We start from the raw sequence: 21,954 nt of genomic DNA on the forward strand, positions 1-21,954 counted from the left end.
GACCTTAAATCCCATCCAGTGCCACCCTGCCATGGGCAGGGACACCTTCCACTGTCCCAGGCTGCTCCAAGCCCTGTCCAGCCTGGCCTTGGGCACTGCCAGGGATCCAGGGGCACCACAGCTGCTCTGGGCACCCTGTGCCAGGGCCTGCCCACCCTGCCAGGGAACAATTCCTGCCCAGTATCCCATCTAACCCTGCCCTCTGGCACTAGGAAGCCATTCCCTGTGTCCTGAAACTCCAGGCCCTTGTCCAAAGTCTCTCTCCATCTTTTCTGTAGCTTCTCTCAGGCACTGGAAGGCCACAGTTACATCAACCCACAGCCTGCTCCTCTCCAGGATGAGCAATCCCAGTTCTCTCAGCTTTGCCGCACAGCAGAGCTGCTCCATCCCTCTGATCAACTCTCTTGTCTCCAACAGCTCTGCATCCTTCTGATGCCTCAGGTTTTAGCTTTTATATGTTTCAGAGCCTGGGCTGCTTTAGTGTGAGGGGATGCTGAGCTCTCTGCACAGAGCAGGAGGCAAAACAATTCCTTTTCCAGCTGGGCACCAAGGACAAATGATCCAAACCTCAGGCCCAGGAGCACAAACAACGTGGGCTGGAGAGAGAAAAACAAGCAGGATGGGACTGCATGGGCTAAAGCTGGAATGGGACAATGAACTCCAGTGTGCCAATGGAGCAGAGCTGATCCCAGCGAGAGCCCCCGGGAGCGCTCGTGCATTTTGGGACCATTTGGGTTCATCTTGGGTGCAGCCCTGGCTGGGCTCTTGTGCTGCCCAAGGTGGATCCATGGAGGCCTTTTAATAAATCCCTACTATATTCTTTATTTTTATTCTTTAACTTTGTCTAGCCTCTGTTCTAGATCAGCCTTCACAAGGCATCACTTCCTGTGCTCGGGATCCCAAAAGTCCAAGTGGGTTAATGCCCAACTACTTTGCAGCAAGAGGGCTCTGAAAACTGCCTAGAAAAAGTACCAGAAAGGACCAATTGCTCGTCAGTTGATGGAAAAAAGGGGCATTTTCCCTTATTAAGCTCTACAGCACCTCAGCCAGTGAGGCCCTGGTGCTTCCAGCAGGTTTCAGCTTCTCAGAAGTGCTGCTCTAAATTTAGGGCATAATGAAGGCAATCCAAGGGATTCAGAGAAGTTTTTAATAAAAAGAATATTCTGGTTTAAATCCCTTAGACTGCCTTAAAAATCCCAATGTGCTATTTCGCAAATGACTGGGATTTTTTTTTTTAATTTCTGTGTAATTTAAGAGAATTTGACTTGTCTTCACTAAATTGAACATCTCACAGACAGCAAATGTGTAATCTGGAAATAAATCCGCTGGCAGCCACATCAGGTGATCCTAAGTTTTTTTCCACATGATCTATTTCATGGCAGCCTCATGAGCATTGCTCATGAGCATTAGCATCACACATGAAATCAGCAATGAAGTAATATTTTTCAACTATAAACGGATTCTTTTCTGCTTTTATTCTCAGAAGTAGATGCTGATTTAGAACTGCTGTTTACATGGACATTTATAATGAAAGATACTTGTAAAAAGTCACATTTTTATCAAAAAATGAACAGAACTTTAGACTTGACCAGGTAGCCTGGCACTAAGATAGAAGCAGTAAAAATGAGACTGAAGCCACTGCAAAACACAGTACTCCATTACAGAGCTGTTAAAATTAATTTTATATCTTGGGTTCAAAGTAATGGCATGATCATGGTACCAGTGATAGTTTTCTCTATAAGAACTATTAAAAATTAAATTTCATCACAAATTTATTCCGTTAAAATAATTGTCTCTTGCCTTGAATACTCTACAATATAAATAAATGCATGAAGAACTCCACTAATTTTCTCTTTCCAATCTCTGGGTGCTTTTGATCCCATGCAATTTCGTTGTGACCTTCCTTAGGTTTGAGAAAGAGAAGGCAAGGAAAGCACATCCATCCCTCTGAGGCAGCTGCAAAAGACTGTGTGTGTCAGTCTCCCTCTATGTAAACACCAGCATTTTTGGAAAGTGGAGAGGGAATTAAATGTTTTTGGGTTTTTTCCTCTTTTTGCCCTCCTTTTTGAGACATGGCAGCACTGATTGTTGTTACAGGTAAGATTTTCTGGCATCTTTCCTCCACGGAGGAATGTCTTTCTCTTGGTGAAACAGCAAAACCTTTCTGTTGCCCAAAGGTAGCACTGACATAGTTGGACAACACTATTTTTTTTTTGGTTTTTTTTTTTTTTTTTAGAGCTACTGTAACAACCTAGAAAAGGTTGTTTGTCCAAACTAGCCTAAGACACAACAAAAATTTATGTTACAGATAAGATATAAGCATTTCACTGATAAAAATTACAAATATCTTTTATAATACTGCTTAGATAAATGTGTTCCAGTCGTCCAAATAGTGTTTTATCATGATTTATCCAATTTTTAGTACATCTAGCACATGCAGCAGATTTTATGGACAGAGCCCTACCCACAGGAATGGGTTCTAGCTGTCTTTAACCATTTCCATCTCATTCTGACAGTCAATCAAACCCGAATATCAATCTTATTCAGGTTTTTTCTTTTTCTTTTATCCTTTTTCCTTATTCCTTTATTACCCACCCCTGTGAACCTGCTTGATGGAGAGCTGATACAGAGCACAGACTGAATGCAAATGGTTTAATATATTCAGGGATTAATGAAGGCATAAACCCTAAAATCACAAGTCTGGAAGACATGAAAAGAAATTCAGAGTTATGAAAATGGGTTTCTTTCCTTCCACCCTCCTTTAGTTGTTGGGGTACTTCCCTATGCCCCAGGTTTTGGAAAGGCTAAAAGTGTGTGAACTAACAGAGCTTCACCTCCTAATTTTGGTAAATTTAGGAAAATTGGTCATTTTGATGGAAAAAAACTGCCAGAAGAGTCCTTGATTTCCAGTCCCACAGTCAATACAGAGTGTCACAGCAGCACTGTCAAAGTCGCTGCTCCCACGGCCACACCATCCAGATATTTAACTTGGAATGAGCAAAATTACACCAATAAAGGGTGAGGAATCCACTTAGAGGGAGCTGCAAAAACATGTCCCATCCTAGAGGAAGAAAATGTGCGTGGAAAGGCCTCTGGAACCTGGGGAACAGCTTTGTCCCGGGCACCTCGCGTGCGATGCGCAAAATGAGCAAGGAGAAAGAAATGCCAGCTCTTTCTGAGCTAAAAAGATGGGTCAGCACTTATCAAAACCTATTAGTTCTTCAGCCCAATTACATTCTGAATGAACACACCCCATTCCCATTGTGTTTCTCAATGAATGATTCTGGTATTTTCTTTCAGGAATATACTGAATCAGCCACTGCGGGCAATTAACTCAATAAATTACTACCAGGGGGATGCTCTGATGCTGTTTCCATGTGAATGCAAGATCTGTGAAAAGCTGGAAGAGCACTCAGCAGGACAGTGCTGAAAGTGGGGATGTGTTCCCAGCTTCACCCACTGACACAGACCCGTGAAGCTGAAGGGTAGCCAGTGCCAGCACTGCCAAGCGGAATCTGGCCCTGGATGGGTGTAAAGCCAGTAAGAATCCAGGGTAAAAAACTGCTGCACTCAACAAAAATCACCTTTCCAAATACTGCCACTCTCCTCTTTAGATGCAGTTTTAGGGGAGAGAAAGGGATCATGAGAATTTCCCTACAAATTGCCCTAGAAAACAGTTTGGGTGTCATCTCTGCTATTCCCTGGAGACCTCTCTGTGTGTGTCCTGTGTGGCAGTAAAAAGTCATGGTGCTGAAGAAAGGCTCCTCTTCCTTCAGCCTCAAACCCTGGTGTATAGAGAGCAGTTCCACACAGGAATTTGGGAGAAATCTCTGCTCTCAGAGGGTCCTTTTAAGAGCTGAGAGGAAATGTTGGCTGTGGAATTGCCCATCACAATGGGAAACAAGCAACCCACAGAGGTGCGGTGTTCTACACCCAAAGCTGAAAGAAATCAGAATCCTCCTGAAAACAGGGAAATTCACATGCACAGGCACCTTTGGTCACTGCCATTGAGTCCAGGATGTATTTTTTACCCATGGACAGCAGCTGTCTGTGTGCTGCTAAATTCAGTGCTTATGATAACACATCTACAGACTAAATTGTGTGACAATGCTTGCCCCACACTTCTCTTTGGCAGAGAATTATCCCTTCCATGCCACAAGCAGTTTTGTTTTGTTTTTTCCTGAATGTTTAAACATCTAAAGGACAAAAATCAAGCTGGGACTGCTTGGCATGTGAAGACCCTACATCACCAGAGGAACTGGAGGCAGCAAGTTCTGAACAGAGGCAGGAACAGTAAAAGCAATGATGAAAGGCTCTGGTAAGGCAGTTTTTTTCTGCCTCTAGTATTTCTTAAAACACTAATCACAGACCTCTGCAAAAAAAAAAAAAAAAAAAAAAAATCCCCATGGTGCCAGAATTTGAGATCAAAGAAAACAACAAAAAAAAGCAGACGAGAGGTGTCGAATGAGTAGTGAGTAATTTAGAAAATATTTGAGAAAAGAGGGTTTTTAAATATTTATATACATGTACACACAGAAATGAAGACATAAATCCACTACAAGATTATTCACAATGCGCCTAGCAGAATCATGGCTTTGTCAGAATTTGCAGTATTGAATGGTTTTGGGTTTCTTTTTTTAAGTGGCCTTGCATAGCATAGGACAATTTCCCCTCAGTTCTGATTTACCAGGGATGATGCTGGATTTAATAACACTTGAAATATCCTAGAAATTCCTTACAGCCCTTCTTCCTCCCTACAAGCTAAGCACTAGTTCAGCAATAGGATTTGCCTTCAAAATATTTCAGGAAAGTCCTGAAAGTGGCCTATATAATGAAATAGAAATTAAAAATCAGGTTCTATAATTGTTATTTCTTGCCTTAGAAGCTTGAGACATCTGCAAATGCCTGTCCCAGTACATAATCCTGTTGTCTCCATTGAACATGTGCACTCAGGAAGATTTACTGTACTGCATTTAAACCCAAACAACAAAGAAAATCTTGTTAGATCACCAATGCAATCTTGTTTTATTAATAAAGGCAAATGCCTTTATTAATAAAACAGATACTATGGGTTGCATATCAAAACTTATCCTGATACTGTCTGTGGGCTTGGGCAGATATTTCTGTTTCTTTTTGCACAACCCTACTCACTAAAGATAAATATTATACCAAAAGCAAAGCTATCCAAAGGAAATGCAATTTTTGAGTCTTGCCACATGCAGCCATGCCAACATTAATTAACAAAGGCTCTCACCTGGCAAGGGGCAGCCCAGGATTTCCAGTCTCATGCAGATGCTGCCCTCCTGGAACCACGAGCGGGGGTTGATGCGGATGTAACGCGCCACCAGCGGCACCGGCAGCATGTTCAGCACTGGGATCTCCTTCTCACTGTTCCCTTCAAAAATCTGGCCAGGCCAAACAGGGGGAAATGGCAACGTCAGTGCTTCGAACTGTCTCTGAGTTCTTTTGGTAAGAGAAGTGTAAAATCACCTTTCAGGTCCAGGCTGATGGTGGCTCGGGCCAGAACTGCTCTTCGAGGATGGCAATCCCCCCTTCCCCCTGGGCAATTCTGTGTCTGATTCTGTACCTTGGAATTTGCTCTTAAAATCAATGGGACCACTGAGAGATGCTGCCACTGACTAATCTGTGGCCAGCCCCTGCTTTCCCACCTCTGCTCTTCCTGATAAAACATGTTTTGTTCTACTCACCACATCTCCAGATTCATTTCTGACAGCAGTCCACGCGTGGCTGTCATTGCTCACCAACACTCTGTAAGAGGTCACCCAGTTACTCCTTGAAAAAGAAAATAAATAAGTTACTTTTCAAAACTTAGAATGACTGTACATTATTTAATATAATCAAGCTTATAAGGCTGCTAGCAGTGGAAAGCCCATTTGGCAAAGTCATGCCAATCTGGATTCAACAGACTCTTCAAGAAGCCTGGCACATAGAAGGAAAATCCTGGTGAGATAATATTCTGGGATTCCAGGGGATGAGAGACTTGCTGCTCTCTTCTCCTTTTATAAGCAGAGTTTGGGATAAATGGCTTCCCTAGAACAGATTTATGCAGTGTTCAAAGATCATCTTTTCTGCTGCAGAACATTTATTAGTTCTGCTGCTATTATCAGAGAGGTTGGGAAAAAAGTAATAAATCTTCAAGGATGAAACATCTGTGAATTTCAACCAGCAAAATTTCCATTTCTTTCAATAGAAGAATAACTGGTGCCTGCAGTTATTCTTGTATTTATTAGCAAGAGATGGGGACAGAGAGACAATTGATCACAGGACTACTGCACTCATACAATATCCTGATCAGTCCCCAATAGGCTGATTTTTCTAATATCATCTGATTTACAGCAAAATCCCCTTTCATCTAAAAAAGTCAAATACCTCAGTTATGCCTCATCTGGATCCATCTAAAGAAGAGTATGAGGAAATGTAAACTGCTGCTTTCTATATTCTGGATTAAAGCTGTGGAGTTTCACACTGCTCGGGCATTACCTGTGGAAATGTATGTACAGGGCTGGAGAAGGTAATGCCCAGCTCTCCTCTCACATTTGTTACTCAGAAAGAGCAGCAGTGATTTATTTTTTCCCCTAACACCTGGTTTCAGTAGGCAGGGACTTGGAGGAGACTTGTGGCCTGGAGGAACATTTGTACCATGAAGTCAGTCCAGGATGATTAAATTCTATATTTAGGTGCAACTAGCAGGGTTCTGGAGCTGCTCTTCTTCAGCACAGGTTCTTAGCTAAGCTACAGTCCATGTCTGGGAGTGAAACCAGGGTTAGGAAAGCTCTTGGCACTGGAGAGAAGGAAAGGGGACTTTGAGGCAGGTGCTGGAAAAGCAGCAGAGTGTGACATTCACATTCTCTGGACATAGAGACATAATTCTGTCTCTCAGGATTTCTTAGAGAAACACAGAGAGAAGAAGAGAAAAGAATCTTTATCTCTGCTCCTTTGTTTTCCCCATGTGGAATGTGGTGTGGAGATTGTTTACCTGCAGTGATGGCTGGGTTGGATTCTGGTGAAGGTTGTTTGGGGTCAGTGACCAATGGATCCAGCTGTGGCTGGGACTCTCAGCAGAGAGTCACGAGTTTGAGAGTTAGGTAAGAAAGAAGTATATAGAATAGTATGGTATCTCTTTAAATAGTATATTAATATAATATAGTATAGTTTTAATAAAGCTATCCTTCAGCCTTCTGGTCTGGAGCCAGACATCTTAATTTCTTCCCTGAGCCGGGGTTCACCGCATTTCTTACTATAGCAGAGCATAAAAAATTGGAGATCAGGAGTGCCTGGAAGGACAGACACACCTAAGAACTTCCCCTTGTACTGCTCCTATACAAATACAACTTTGATTTGTTTTGTTTTTTCCTTTAAAATCAACTAATAATAGCAAAGTACCTATGAACACACACACCCTCACCGAACCCACTGTGCCTGTGTTTAAAGGGACAAACCAGCCTTTATGTGCTCACTACAGAGAATCAGGCTTCTAATGAAGACCAAAAAGGGACAAGGATGGAACAAGACTAAAACCATCAGCCCCAGTTCACCAAGCCTTTTCCAAAACAGACAACTGAGGTCTTTTTAATACATCTGAAAACAAAGATGACGTAAATATTTAGTAGGATTTGGAAAATCACTTCTGGAAATTCTATACTAGTGCCCCCAAAAGTAAAAAAATGAAATTTTGAAAAAAACCCAACAAAATAACAACTGAACAAACCCAGCTCTGTTTTAGACACTAAACCAGTCTGTTGCAACTCTTTCACCAGCCTCCTTCAGTGAATAGATTTTGCCATTCATGTTAGATTAAATGGAAAAATCTTGACTATTGCCAAGCAGCCAACTTTTTGTTATCGCAATGAAAAGAAGGGTACATCTATCACTTGTAATGCACACAACTTTAGTATTTGGTAAACAACTGTAACAAGTTAGCAGCACTCTGCATATCCTAATTGTCTGCCTTTCAGTGGAAAGGCTCCTGGGGTAGGAGATTTACTGCAGAGCTGAGAAGTGCCATGCTGGCTTCTCTAGAATTTGGCTGTAAAATGATAAATGACACACAACAAAATAAACAGTGACTTCAGCATGCTGGATAAGTTTCTCCTGACTCTTGCAAAGAACTTTCTTCCCTCAGCTTTTCTGTGTTCTTAAGTTGAAGAAAGGCTGATTTATTTCTGTCAAATAAAGGAGCTGACAAGAGGGAAGGAGAGGGATTTGTGACAAGGACATGGAGTGCCAGGACAGGGGTGATGAAAGCAGGTTGGGATCAGATACTGAGAAGAAATTCTTGGTTGTCAAGGTGGTGAGGCCCTGGCACAGGGTGCCCAGAGCAGCTGTGGCTGCCCCTGGATCCCTGGCAGTGTCCAAGGCCAGGTTGGACATTGGGGCTTGGAGCAGCCTGGGACAGTGGAAGGTGTCCCTGTCCAGGGCAGGGGCTGGTATGAGATGAGCTTTAAGGTCCCTTCCAGCCCAAACCATTCTATAAAATGGCCAACAGCAAAACTCTAAAAAGAGGAAAATAGCCTTTTCTCAATTACTATAAAAAGATAAGCTTGAAAGCAAAACTCCTGAGTTTGAAGGAGAGTGCTGGTGGCACTGTACATATTCAAGGCACATAAAATTATATTGGGCTTTTTGATGGTGTTTTTTTTTTTTTTTATTTCCTTGCTCATTTTGTTGGGGGTTTGCATGAGCTTTGCATAATTGGTTTTTTTACTATTCTTGGTCATCTCTCAAAATCAGGCTAAATGACCAAAAGAAACAACACCACAAAAAAAAATAACATCATTGCTTCTGAAGTATTACAGAAATTTTTCACTTCAGCTGCACAGATCAGATTAGGAGGGCAAACACAACACATCCATATTCATTGCTCAATGTCTGCACAAGAAATTCAGAGTACTAAAGTCACATAAAACCGCAACAACCATGGACACACTTTTGTAAGAAAATCATGGCACATATAGGATGTTTTAAAAGAACAAGCTTGCTTTACTGGCATGAGAAAATGTTGCTGTCACAGTAACATTTCTAAGCTGGGACTTTCATTTAACATATTTTGATTTTCTCACTCCCTACCATTACAAAAGTTCAAACTTCTCCCAAAGGAGAACATATACGAGTAGTCCTGCATATTTTCCATCTTGAGAGGCAACAAGTAACGTGCTATGGAGAGGCAGAATGCAATTAAAATCCTAATGGACTGCATCCAGTCCTGGACCCTGGCAGGATAGAAGGACCTCAGAGGGTCATGGATGAGATAAATCAGTGCAATGTATTAAGGTACACAGCATACACTATTCATTGTGTTTGCCTGTGAGGAAAAAGCAGAATAAAAACATCACAGGGGATCAGATTCTTCTCTCACTGGCACTGCATGCAAAGCTGCCTCCAGGGGCTTAAATCTTTCCCCCCCTTTCCCCCAGTGCCACAATAAAAACAGATTCTGATAATATTAAGAAAGCTTCTGTAAATTCAGACTCCCCTGGGAAATGGCACCTTCTCCCTAAAAGCCACATCCCCCACACTGGGGAAAGGGAGCGCTGTGTGTGTTCTTGTAGTCAGAGGATCTGGAAAAAAAACTAACAAAGCCTAATGCTCAGGGCTTTGACTGAGTGTCTTCAAATCCCAGACACTTCCACAGCTCCAGACCAGACAAGAACACCCAACTCACTAAACCCTCCCAAGAACTGCAGTTTTCCCACCCATGTGTGGCACAGGAGAGCTGCTAACCCCAGGAAGCAGCTGGATGTGTGGCACATGCTCCAGGAACAGCATTTCCCGCGGTCCAGGAGTTCCAGAAACACCTGGTTTATTCATGTAGGCACAGAAATCTGAAGCTTTTTTGTGGCAATCCATCAGAGGAACACGGTAGCTAAAGCAAAGCCTTGTGCTAGGAGAAGTATTGGGGAATTTTGTCTGTGTGATCCCCTGGTGACACCAAGATCCATCTCCTCGCATCTGGGATTTGCAGACAGGGATTTCTGTCACATCCAATCTCTTTGGGGCCCATCAGCACTGAACAATAAAGCTGTCTAAGGAAGGCTGAAAGAAAGCTGTAATGTTTTCCAAGACTCAGGATATCCCTGCTGCTGTTTCAGAGAAGATTTTCTGGTCTCACTCTATAAAATCTCCCAGGACCTACCATTGCACTCCTGAGAGAAAAGTATTTGCCAGGTTTATAGAGCTGAGGAGACAGAATTCTGGGGAAGTCCTAGGCCAGCATTCAAAAAAGAGTGCATTAATCATGGAGCTCTTTCTTGGCAGAGGGCAAGGCAATCCAGAAGCCATTGTGTGACAATCCAGGAGTGTTTGAGGTTACCCCCAGCTCATCACCCTCTGCCACAAAGTGCCACTTCTGCCTCACAAATTTCCTCCATGCTGGAAAAAGATCATGAGGTACAGATTTGACAGGGATCCTTTGGATTCAGGTGCATCCCTTTTAAATAATCCCTTCTAAAACTTATGGCAGCCTTATGTCTTCAGAAGCAGCCTATCTGAAAAATCTCAGTATCCCCTGACAATATTAATCAATTCCTTTCAGAGAGAATAAATGCAAAAATCAAAATATGACTCAAATTCACTTAATGTGGTGGATTTTTGAATTATTACTAATTACTTGATTTTTATCTGTAATGCACTGGTCTTAGACAAAGCTTATTTGAATGCCTTCAGTTTCAAATTCAGTCTCTTGTGGTGCATGGAAATGTCCTGCTTTTCCATTTTCATCCAAAAAGAAAAGCTGAGGGATTAAATAACTTGCCCGGGGACAGAGAGAGTAAACCTGAATCAAAGCAGAGAATTAAAAGCAGATCTCCTACAGCTTTGGCAGGTTCCTGTCCCAATAATCAGCTTTTCCTTATCTAACCACGGCATCAGCTACTGAGCATAGGCAAAAAGATCATGGGCAGCAGCAGAACAACAAAACATCTTCCAGCTGTGCCTGCCCTGATACAATTTCCTGACTTTTCTCTCTGTGTGCTGGACCCGAGGCTGAATCCCAGCTCAGGAGAGCACACAACGAGTGCTGAATGGGAAGCAGTGGAGGGATGCCAGGCTTTTCCTGCCCAGGCTCCAGCAGGCAGTGGATCAGCTGGGAACTGGGATTGTTTGGGTTTATTCTGTTTGAGCAGCACCTGCTGCATGTCATATTTTAAGGCCAGGCTTCTCAATCATGGGAAGCTGAACCAGCAACAAGTGAAATTAATCTAACACTTTGATCCTCATCTCTGAGGGTGATTTTCCACATCAAGGAAAGCCCAGGTGATTTGAGGTGCTGGTAAGCAGAAGCTCAAGCCCAGAGTGGCAAAGATGGGCCACAAAGAAGATTGAAGGGATGGAGCGCATTTCTGTCTGGAAAGGAGAGAATTGGGGTTGTTCAGCCTGGAGAAGGCTCTGGACTGGACCTTAGAGCAACTTCCAGAGCCTAAAGGGGCTCCAGGAGAGCTGGAGGGGGACTTGGGACAAGGGATGGAGGGACAGGACACAGGGAATGGCTTCCCACTGCCAGAGGGCAGGGCTGGATGGGATATTGGGAATTAGGAATTGCTCCCTGGGAGGGACTGGAATGGATTTCCCAGAGAGGCTGTGGCTGCCCCTGGATCCCTGGAAGTGCCCAAGACCGGGCTGGACATTGGGGCTGGGAGCACCTGGGACAGTGGGAGGTGCCTATGGCAGGGGGATTGGAGCAGGATGACTTTTAATGTCCCTTCTAACCCAAACTATCCCGTGATTCTCTGACATTCTTGGAATGAGAGCAGCAAACACCAGCAGAGCTCCCTTGCACAACAGACCTGGCTCCAACTGAGCATTTTATTCTTCTGCTGTCAGGCTCACCTGATTTATCTGCAATAGAAACCCCTAAAATTAATATAAAATAGACCCAGTCAGGCAAATAAATGTGTACCCAGCAATAATAAATAAATTGACACACCAAAATACTTGATATAGCAAAATCTCTATACCAAAAAAATGCTGGACAAACCTTATACTAAACTTATGCAACAGAATCAGCATGCTGGCAATTTAATGGCTTTCTGCTTGAAAAATTAATTTGTACTCTCATGCAATTAAATGTAAAACTATTAATATTAACATTCTATAATAATATTTATGCAGATAAAATTTTAAATCACCCACTGCCAAACAGCTTCCAAATAAGCCAAGTCAAAAAATGCCCAGGCAAACCACAGGTAGCCCAGCAAGTTTTGCAAACTAATTAAAATAAATATGATTTAGGAGATGAAGATTGACTAGCCAGCAAGGGTATTTTTTTAATAATTGAAATCTTTGAATGTTTAATTTTTAAAATTGCTTCTAGCTGACTGAGATGAATGTACTGCTGTGAAATCCATGTCTGTGGAGGCCCTATGAAGAAAAGCTCAGAGCCAGAATTTGACTTGCTTGAACTGAATTCAGCACAGATTTTCCAAAGCTTTACTCAATAAACAGGAGGTGGGGTTGCAAATACCTTTCCAACCCAACTGCTACAACTTACAGCCAGGTTTTTACAAGGATTTTATGACTTTCTTGAAAATCTGGTGCCAGCTGTGGATGTTTCTTTTTGCTGTTGTACATTCAGCCAGTAATGCCTGAAGGTGCCAGGGTCAGAGACATCCTCTGCCCCAAACATTTTGGTCGTAACATCCCTCATTTTGGGCCACTCTTTGCAACAAGATCTGCATGACTTTGAAATTCTTTCTGCACCAGATCCTCTGTATCTGCTGAACACAACCAAGCTGTGATGCCTTTTCTCCTGAACCTCTTTTTGTGGCATTCTTAATTTTCCGTTCTTTTTTGTGCCTACCTCACCTTTGTAAATCAGTCGTGTATTTGAGGAGAAAAATCCCGTCTTTCCAGGCAATGCCTCACTTCCTGAATGTTAAAATACAGGAAAATGAAAAGCCCTGAGTGTAACCAGCAAGCAAACACTGCCACTCGTGTCCACAGCTGAGAGAATATTTACAGCAATGCTGAAGGCTCTCACCCTTGGGCTACCAAGCCCACAGAGAGGTGGCCAAGTGCCACTCAGTGTGTGTGGAAGGGACACTGCTTTGGGAAGGGCACAAGTGGAGGGACAAGGAGCTTGATGACCCCAGCATGACCCCCACCCAACCGTTCTCATTGCAACAAGTCACCGTGCACGTGCCAAAGACACAAATCCAGGCTGTGGTGAGTAAGGGTGAGTAATCAGCTGCAGCAGATGCCCAAATTCACTGGAAGTCGCATTTTCCGAAAGGATTCGGCTCATTTGATTTCAAGTCCCTTCCACGAAGGTTAAAAAGCTTTCTTTCCTCTTCTGAGCATCCCTACTGTGCAGGGCAGGTTCTGTCCACTCCTCAGCACCCTCAGAGAGTGCAGAGTGACTGGGCAGGAGCTGTCCCTGGGGCGGCAGTGACCTGCTCCCTCCAAGTGAGTGACGGAGGCTTGGGCAGAGGATCCCCGTGACAAATCAGAGCCACAACAGAACAGCATCAGCTCTGACATTTCTGTCAAACAATCTTGTGAAAGCATGAATCTGTCCCTGGGTGTGCTGTCAGCACCCCACCCACACAGGATCACCCCAGCTGGTCACCGAGGCAGCTCTCCAGAGCCAAGGGGAGGTGGGGCGTGCTCATCAGGGTGCCCAAGGCTGTGACAAAACCCTGGGCAGGGGACAAGAACTGAGCTGGAAAATCAACAAGGCACAGGGGCTGAAATTAAACGAATAGATGGAGAGCCCTGGAGGTGCAGCTGCCAAAGGCTGGCTCATGAAAGCCCATGAGAAGGATTCACCAAGCCACACCAAGAGAAAACCTATTAGGTAAAGCCATAATAAACATTAGTATAACACAAAACTGCTGACATTATTATCTCAAGGGAGCTTTTCCTGCAATGAGTTCAGGTTGTTTTATAACACCCATCAATACACTTGATATGATTTCTATGGATTTGGAATGATTCACCCCATGAGGCTGACTTTGGGAAAGCTGTAATCATCTCTGCAGTCCTGTCACCCAATCAGGCAAATAACAGTTTGCACTGATTTAATGCACCAGAATTACTCTGCACACAGCAGCTGCTTGTTTTGTTACATGATCTGGATAAAACATTGAGACATATCCCCTGAACTTGCTGGAGTTTCACCAGGGTGTGTTTTCACAGCCTCTGTGAGGGGACAGGAGGAACAGCTCTGAAAGTCAGTGCCAGCTTTGTCTGTTGTACTTGTGAGCTGGGCAGGGTTTAGGGTTTATTCTTCTCTGCTCTCACAAGCAGCACTGCACTGCTGAATTTTGATGCTTCATGTGTACAATGAAAAATTATGTTCTCTTAGACTGTAGTAGCAGCTCAAAATACCTGAGAATATCCACCCCACTTTCTTGAATGCTACCACAGTGTCACTGGAAGGATTATCACTGCTCTTTCTTATGTTATTGTCTGAAGACTGAAGATGCTCATGTGATTATGTCTTCAGGCAGCCAGTGTTACTACTGAGACCATGACCTCAGTACCAGGAATAGCTGAAAAGACCCTGGCAGTGTTGGACTTGATGATCTTAGAGGCATTTTCCAGCCTTAATGATTCTGTGACTGATTTTTACTGCCTTGCAAGCAACGAAGTTACCCCCTTGCCACAGAGACTGCCTAAAAAACAAATCTGAGCTTCTGAGAAACTGCCAGTGAGTGCAGCAATAAGATGGAATGTGGGGCAGCACATTTATTTTGTGACTAAAGAGCAGAATGCTGTGGCACCGAAATTAGAAGCAAGCAGGCAAATTGCACTGACCTAAATTTATCCTCAACTGCATCTCTGGAAGGCACCCAGCTTGTTACAGACCTACAGTTCCCTCAGGACAGTTTGTCAAAAGGGATGCTGGGGCATCATGAAGAGCTACACTGCACACAGGGAAGGCTGAGGTCAAGGGTGTACTACCAAAAAAAAATTGCAAAATCATTCCCCTATTCAACAAAAGGATCTTATCTGTAGCAGAAGCATGATCAGCCACAAAATCCAATCTGCTGGATATTTATTATTTGCTATCCCTACAGAGCAGCACTGGGAAATCAAACAAGTGCCACAGTAGGGAGTGTGCAATGGTGTCTAAACCAGCTTCTGGGTAAAATGTTTCTTCAGCACTAAGGAAATAAGTGACCAGCTTAAAAAGGTGACAGTTAGAACCAGGCAATACATGAACGTCATTTCTTCCAGCCAGCACCACTGGTTTGGTGTCTCCTCAAACCTTTCAAGAGCTACTGCAATTTTGGAAGACACGGGGAATAACTTCTACCCAAATCAGACTTGAAAAATTAAAATCCTCCCCCTACATTTTTTTTTTCCTAAAGACAAATATCTTGTATAAAGTAAAAATTCTTCAATATTTTTATGAAGATGAAAGGTGTTAAACAGAACATGCTTGAAAGTAAGTCTATTTTGATTTTTCTCTAAAAATTTCATAATTTTGCTACAGAACTCCAACTTTCTGCACAGATAATTTCATCCATGATTTCCTTACTGTTGTCATTTTGTCATTCCATGGCGTGGGGTGATAGTTCACAATTTACCATGACTGAAAGGTTAATTTTTAGAAAATACATCTCACTCACTGTAGCATTACATCTTCTCCTGAAAACCAAAACATCCTCTGCACTCACACAGCCTGAAGCTTTATATTACTGTCAGCACACACTGACTCTATTTTGACACGTGGGTTTTCTCTTGATACAAAAAATGATGCTGAATTATCAGAAGAGAGTTTATTTTGTGGGAAACAAGTTTACTCTGTTTTTCAAATTCCTGCCAAACTGCTAAGAGTGATTAATAGTTTCTTTCTTTCTGTCAAGAGAGTGCATACTTTAAACTACCACATCATTGCTTTAAATCCCTGGCATAATTCCACAGTGATGCTTCCAGTGGCCCACTCTACAGCCTTGAACAGTACTTTAAAGATATTTGGTTCCTAAAACTGGAAGATGTATTGGCAGCTATATGAAGAATTAAACATATTATTATTACATTTATTTTTATACATAAATTATTATTACTTAAGAATAACTTATTATTAAGAATTACGTATTATTATTGCATATATTATTTCTCCCCCAAAGCAACAGACATCCTGCTCACTTTCAAGGCATTGGATTTTATTCCTATTAACCAGCACTTGTGGCACTCCTGATTTTTGGATATCTTCAGTGTAAAAAACAAAAAGAAGTCCTGGTTCTCGCAGCTGGGCTCCACTTTTTCTGTGAAATTCATCATCTGCAGATCTTTTGGATAATCTAAGCAGATTTGCCCATTTATGGTGGCAAAAGAACACTTTTCCATGATTTCAGGTTTCCCAGGAATGACCGAGGTGCCTGAACAGCAGCAGCCCTCAAGCTCACGTTCTTACTTTGACTGGTCAAAGGAAGGACTCCTCAAATCCAGGATTTTTTGTTCAATGCCTGTATTTGCTTGTTACAGGCTTAAAAAAAGAGAGGAGAAAGATTTGATTCGCAGAATTCACAGCCGAGCAAAAAATTTGCCTCAGAAATGCTCGTCCTCAAAAAGGAAATGATTAAACAATCCAAGTATTCACTACAAACCAGGCCCAGTTTCCTTCTCTCGCCTCAGGTCATCTGTGTTTCCAAGAGCTGCTTGTGCAACTCAGCCTCTTCCTCCTCAAGGCTCTCCTCTCTCGAGCTGGGGATGGGCAAGAAGAGCTACAATCCCCCAGAGGAGACAGACAGGGAATAGCAGGAGGGGAAGGGCTGAGCAGAAGCAGCTCCTGCCAGTGCACCCGAAATGGAAACCCCAAGCACCAAATTTTGATGCTCCTTGCATTGTGTGCAGTGTGACCTTCATTTGATCATTGCCCAGAAAGCCCAAAAAAACCCCAGTGAGGAAAGCTGCAGGTGAGCAGATCGTGTCTGATCGGAGTGGCCGTGAACTAAACCAGGCTCCAGGTGCCAGAGCTGCCCCAAAGGAGGAGAAGGATGAGCCCTGCACCAGGAAAAGAGCTCTGGCTGCAGCATCACACACAGGACAGCAAAGGCCAGACTGCTGGGAGCTCAAGTGTTGCAGCTTTGCAGTGAAGGGCGAAGATGTTGGATAGAGGACTCAGCAGGGTGTCCTTGCCTGCCCTCCCCTGGCATTTTAAATGTCCTCATTAAATCAGCAGCAGGAAACTACAGGGACCAGGAGGGGTACAAATCTGATCTAGGCACGTCTTCCAGTGAAGTACAGTTTTTTCATTTTGCAAAGATTCTTGTTCAGTAAAAAGAGTTGGTTTAGTGGTTCTTTATCCCAGTGTCATGGAATCACAGAATGCTTTAGGTTGGAAGGGACCTTAAAGATCATCCTGTTCCATCCTTGCCATGGGCAGGGACACCTTTCATGGCCCCAGGTGGCTCCAAGCCCAATGTCCAACCTGGCCTTGGGCACTGCCAGGGATCCAGGGGCAGCCACAGCTGCTCTGGGCACCCTGTGCCAGGGCCTGCCCACCCTCACAGGAAAGAGTTTCTTCCTAATATCTAATATAAGCCAGCCCTCCTTCAGTGCCTTGATTTTTTTATTTTTAACATATAAAGCTGGGAAAGTCTCCAAGGCTTTGGACTAAATAAAAATCTTACCTCGGCTCCCCTGCTTGGCAGGTTTTCACTTCTAATACAACACAGATCAGAGAGGTGTTTCTTTGGCTCTCATACCTACAATAAGATTATTCTCCAGCATATGTTTCCATCAGTCATGAAAGCACTCTCTTCTTGTCACACAGCCTCATAAAGCTGGGAAGGTGCCTCAGGTAACAGAAAGGCATCTTTTGGTACAAACTTTCCTATCACAAACAATCCTTTTTGAGACCATCCCAGTCAGCTGATGAGTCTCCTTTGCTTTCTGAGCAAAACAGGCACAAAGGAACCTGCCCACCCCAAAACAAGTCCCACCCCACTCTTTTTCTGTCCCTTACTGGGACTGTTTCTCCCCACTGCCCTGCTCCTTCCATGGGGCACAGCTCAGTTCTCCAGGAGGTGTTTTCAGGAGACATTAACCTGCCCCACAGCACAGCTGGCTCTGGTGAAACCATCGTTGCTCCTGCCAGGCAGAAATGTGCCTGGATTTCCTCAAATCTCTGTAGTAATCCAGGAGGAGCCTGGACCTGCTCTGCCAGCACCAATCCTGCTCTTCCTGCAAACCCTCAGTGTTCTGCCCACCAATTTTTTATGGGGAATGAGGCCAAACCAAAATTCCCAGCCCATGGCAGGGGAGTTGGAACTCAATGATCTTTAAAGTCCATTCCAACCCAAACCTTTCTGTGATTCTGTGGTTCAAAAAAAACCCCAAAACCCCAAGATGACTGTGAATACCAGCCATAAATAGTGTCAAGATCTGCTGTAAACTCCTAACAGAGCTGAATTAAAAATAGAAGCATGACAGGATGAAGCAGTGCAGCTCTGGTGTTGAGAGGAACAGCGATGTCAAGAGGATGAATAAAGAAAGGAGTAAGGCTTTCTTACAGTAATTATCTACCTATCACAGAACAATGTGGAATAAATATAGAAATCTTATTGCCAAATAAGCACCTACTCCCACAAGCACATTAAAAGAAATTAAAAAAAAAAAAAAAAAAAAAAAACCACCATAGAAAATTCAACTGTTGAAAAGAAAATATTATTTTTCTAAGATACAGTGGCATTTTTTTGGTTTACCTTCAATTACATGTCACATTCATTTTCTAAGGGAGAGTTCTGACAGAATGGATCTCTCAGAGAGGTTGTGCATCTCCTGCACCCTTGTGCAAAAGTTCCAGCAGCACAAGTGGAATTTTCTGCTCACATAAATCTGTGAGACTCAGCGACAAATTAAAAGCCCAAACAAACATGTAAAGAGCAGGAAAAACCCCAAATCCTCCCCTCCAGTTGCTGTTCCTGCCATCTGATTGCTGCATCCCTCATATACACTCCACAGCAGTCACAGAGGAGTAAATGCAGACAAATCTGGGCAAAACACTTATTTCTCGGTGCCATGAGACATTCTCTAGCCCAAGCAGTGGCCAGAAAGCTCAAACATAGTATATTTTTATATATACACAAAATATGCATTTGCATAATTATATGCCGATATGTAATTAAATAATATTTTAAATATAATTAATTCTAAACATATATCAATTTATAAATAATATATTTACATATATTATATATATATATATATATATATATATATAGCTATAAAGTTTGTTTTATCTGCTCACATAAAAATCATTTTGTTTTGGAATTACAGCAATTACTTGGTGATTACCTAGGGATTAAGACATCTCAAAGAGGCATGGTTATTTGAAACTAAATTAAAAAGCTCCCTGAAACTATAACCTGAGCTAATCAAGTTAAATATTGGAAAATAATGAGGAAGTTTAACACAAGTAAATATGACAAGGTGAGTGTAAAGGCCCAGATGTAGATCATGACTACAGAAGTTTGCTACCCTTAAACTTCTATTTTATGCTATATATAATGACTTTGCCTTTTATAGATATATAAATATATGGATTATATTATTATTATTTTATTATATGTTGCCCTGATTTTTAAAATGTTAAGGTTTCTTTTATAGTTCTTTTCAACATTTTAAAGTTCTTTTAAAAGTTTTCTGTGCCTTCTGATGTTTACATATTTCTCCTGCAGTTCTCACACACTGTTCATGTAAATAATGATTGTTTTGCATTCTTCTTTGTGGGAAGAGAGAATTGATGGACTGGTGGTTTGACCAGTGTGGTTGGAGAGGTGGCAATTTCATCCTCCAATCCACGGTCACCTTTGGAATTCTACATATTGCGAGGCTAGAAATAAAATTGGCTCTATTTCTCTTTTGAACTTACTAAGCTTCTGTGTACTCATTATGTGTCCAATAGTGACACTTATATATATATATTTATTTATATATATAATGATTTTGCTTTTTATAGAAAAATATATATTATATTATATATTTTTTAATTTATTAATATATATATATAAAATTACTTTGCCTTATATATAATAACTGTTGCCCCATTCAACGACTTGATGTCCCACAGCATTTCCAATCTAGTTTTGTTTTTTTTTGTTGTTTTTTTTTTTTTCCTTGCAGAACCAAAGCACATCAGGACATGAATGCCTTGGTCTGAAAGCTCAGAATGCCATGGAGAAAAGTCAGCGTGTACTTACGACCAGAGGGAGTTTCTTCCCTGTGTGATGACTCCAGTGAATTTTGTCAGCCTTCGAGCATCGACTTCAATCCACTGGTAGGGGTCATTTCTTCCTGCACACCAAGCACCATCATAAAAATCATTTTCGTTAACACCTGCCTGAAAAGAAGGCAAAGCTGACCATAAATCAGAGCTAAGAAACTGAAGGTCTTTCATGGGAAAAAGAAAGGAACACATCATTCATCCCCCTCACTTCAAGACCCTTGAGGGCCTCACCAAAATATTTCCTTACTCAAGGCAGGGCAGGAAATTCTGGGAAGTCCCATTGAAAACGAAGAATGTTTGCATCTAAATTTAAGTCAGAAAAGATAAACAGAGCTTCAGTCTGTTTTTTGTGGCCTGATAGAGCCACAGTCTTTATCCAGAACAAATTATCCACATGGTCTGCAGAGTTTGGAAGGTCCTAAAAAGCCAGCTCCATGTAAATAATGGTCAGTGATTAGAAAATCTTGTTTTCCCTGGAAGCAGCAAAGCAGAGTGCAGGGCATAAGGAAACAGTAGCACTACTTCCCACCAGAAACAGAAATGTTAATTTTCATAGCCAGGGTGGCAAAGGTTAAAAATTCAGGAAATTCTGGCTGCTCCCCAACTTGAGCACCAATTTGTATCCCAATTTCTGCTGGGAAACCCACCACAAACAGCCTTCCCAGCCTTTCAAAGAAATAGCTGAAGGTATTTTGGGTAAGCTGTTTTCCAAATAAATCTGAACTAGAATTTAATGAAACATAGCATCTGAAGTCTTCAGAGATTTATTTTCCTTCTAAAGCCCAGGAAATGTTTGGCACCAAGCCGTCACTGCCATAAAGAGCATAGAGCTTTGCCATGTGGTCCTCTGAGGCTACATGTATTTTTGTGGTATTTCGTCTGTGGTTTATGTGGATTTATCATTGCCATCCATGCAATTCCAAGAATGGAGATCGTTAAATATTTCCCAAATGAAAATGAAGAGGTTTACAGACTTTTTCTACCCAAATGGGTGGCTCTAACTCAAAGAGGATGCAGTGGTTAATCCCTTTTTCCAGTGTGGCTCTGATGGCACCTGAAGGAAGTGCTGCAAAACACAAGACACTGATTCAATTCCTAAAACTTCTCATTTTCTCAGGTATTCAGGTCTGAGATAAGGCAGCTTAAAAATTATTTGTTTTCCTACATCTACCAAAATCAAATTAAGCCCCCTACTTCTATACATTAGCTCTGATATTTTAAGGAGAATTTGTATAAAAGTCAAATAAGAAAACACAGAGAAAAAGCCTGTTAACAATGGGAGATAAATTCTGCAGGGAGAGCAGAACAATGGGAAAACATGAGAATACAAACATGGTCACTGACCTGAGTTATAACCCCTGCAAGAAAAGGTTTCAATGCATTTTAAAGTAAGATGGAATCTGAAGTAGCCTGAGGCTTTAAAACCTTGCCAGGAAGTGTTAATATCTGCAGAGCACCTTGAACCAGCATCCTGCTAATCCCTCCACACTGGAAATTCCACCAGTTCTTGCAGAACAAGTGCCCCTATCTCCCAATCCCTGGTCCTTTTTAAGCTGAGGATAATTCCCAGTGGTGTGATGCTCATCAGGGAATAAACCTCTCCTCCAGGCTGCAATGAGAAGTGGAAAGCAGAGAAAAAACGTATGGGAAAAGTGCTTATTAAAATAAAAAACCCCTCCCACCCAAATTACATTCTTGAGTATCCATGGTTTCAGCTGGGTTTAAATAAAGTTAAGCTTAAGCTGAATATCAAATATGGG

The 21,954-nt window shown here is 42.2% G+C and overlaps 1 protein-coding gene and 1 long non-coding RNA gene across 3 annotated transcripts in view; one reads left to right on the forward strand and one right to left on the reverse strand.

Moving 5' to 3' along the window:
• Nucleotides 1-21,954, reverse strand: part of CPXM2 (carboxypeptidase X, M14 family member 2) — a 68,501-nt gene that overhangs the window by 21,407 nt on the left and 25,140 nt on the right. The window contains exons 3-5 of the mRNA XM_068198277.1: nucleotides 20,169-20,308; nucleotides 5,709-5,793; nucleotides 5,255-5,405 (exon numbers count right to left, since the gene is read on the reverse strand). Of these exons, the coding sequence (XP_068054378.1) occupies nucleotides 5,255-5,405; nucleotides 5,709-5,793; nucleotides 20,169-20,308 (376 nt within the window). The remainder of the gene's footprint in view (nucleotides 1-5,254; nucleotides 5,406-5,708; nucleotides 5,794-20,168; nucleotides 20,309-21,954) is intronic.
• On the forward strand, nucleotides 221-3,595 carry LOC137478405 (uncharacterized). 2 transcript variants are annotated; one of them, XR_011001540.1, is made up of 3 exons: nucleotides 221-441; nucleotides 1,909-2,097; nucleotides 3,301-3,595. It is a non-coding gene; the product is annotated as an uncharacterized lncRNA (long non-coding RNA). The 2 variants fall into 2 exon arrangements; XR_011001541.1 differs by having other exon boundaries at nucleotides 221-406.

Source organism: Anomalospiza imberbis, chromosome 8 (genome assembly GCF_031753505.1).
Source record: "Anomalospiza imberbis isolate Cuckoo-Finch-1a 21T00152 chromosome 8, ASM3175350v1, whole genome shotgun sequence".
NCBI lineage: Eukaryota > Metazoa > Chordata > Aves > Passeriformes > Viduidae > Anomalospiza > Anomalospiza imberbis.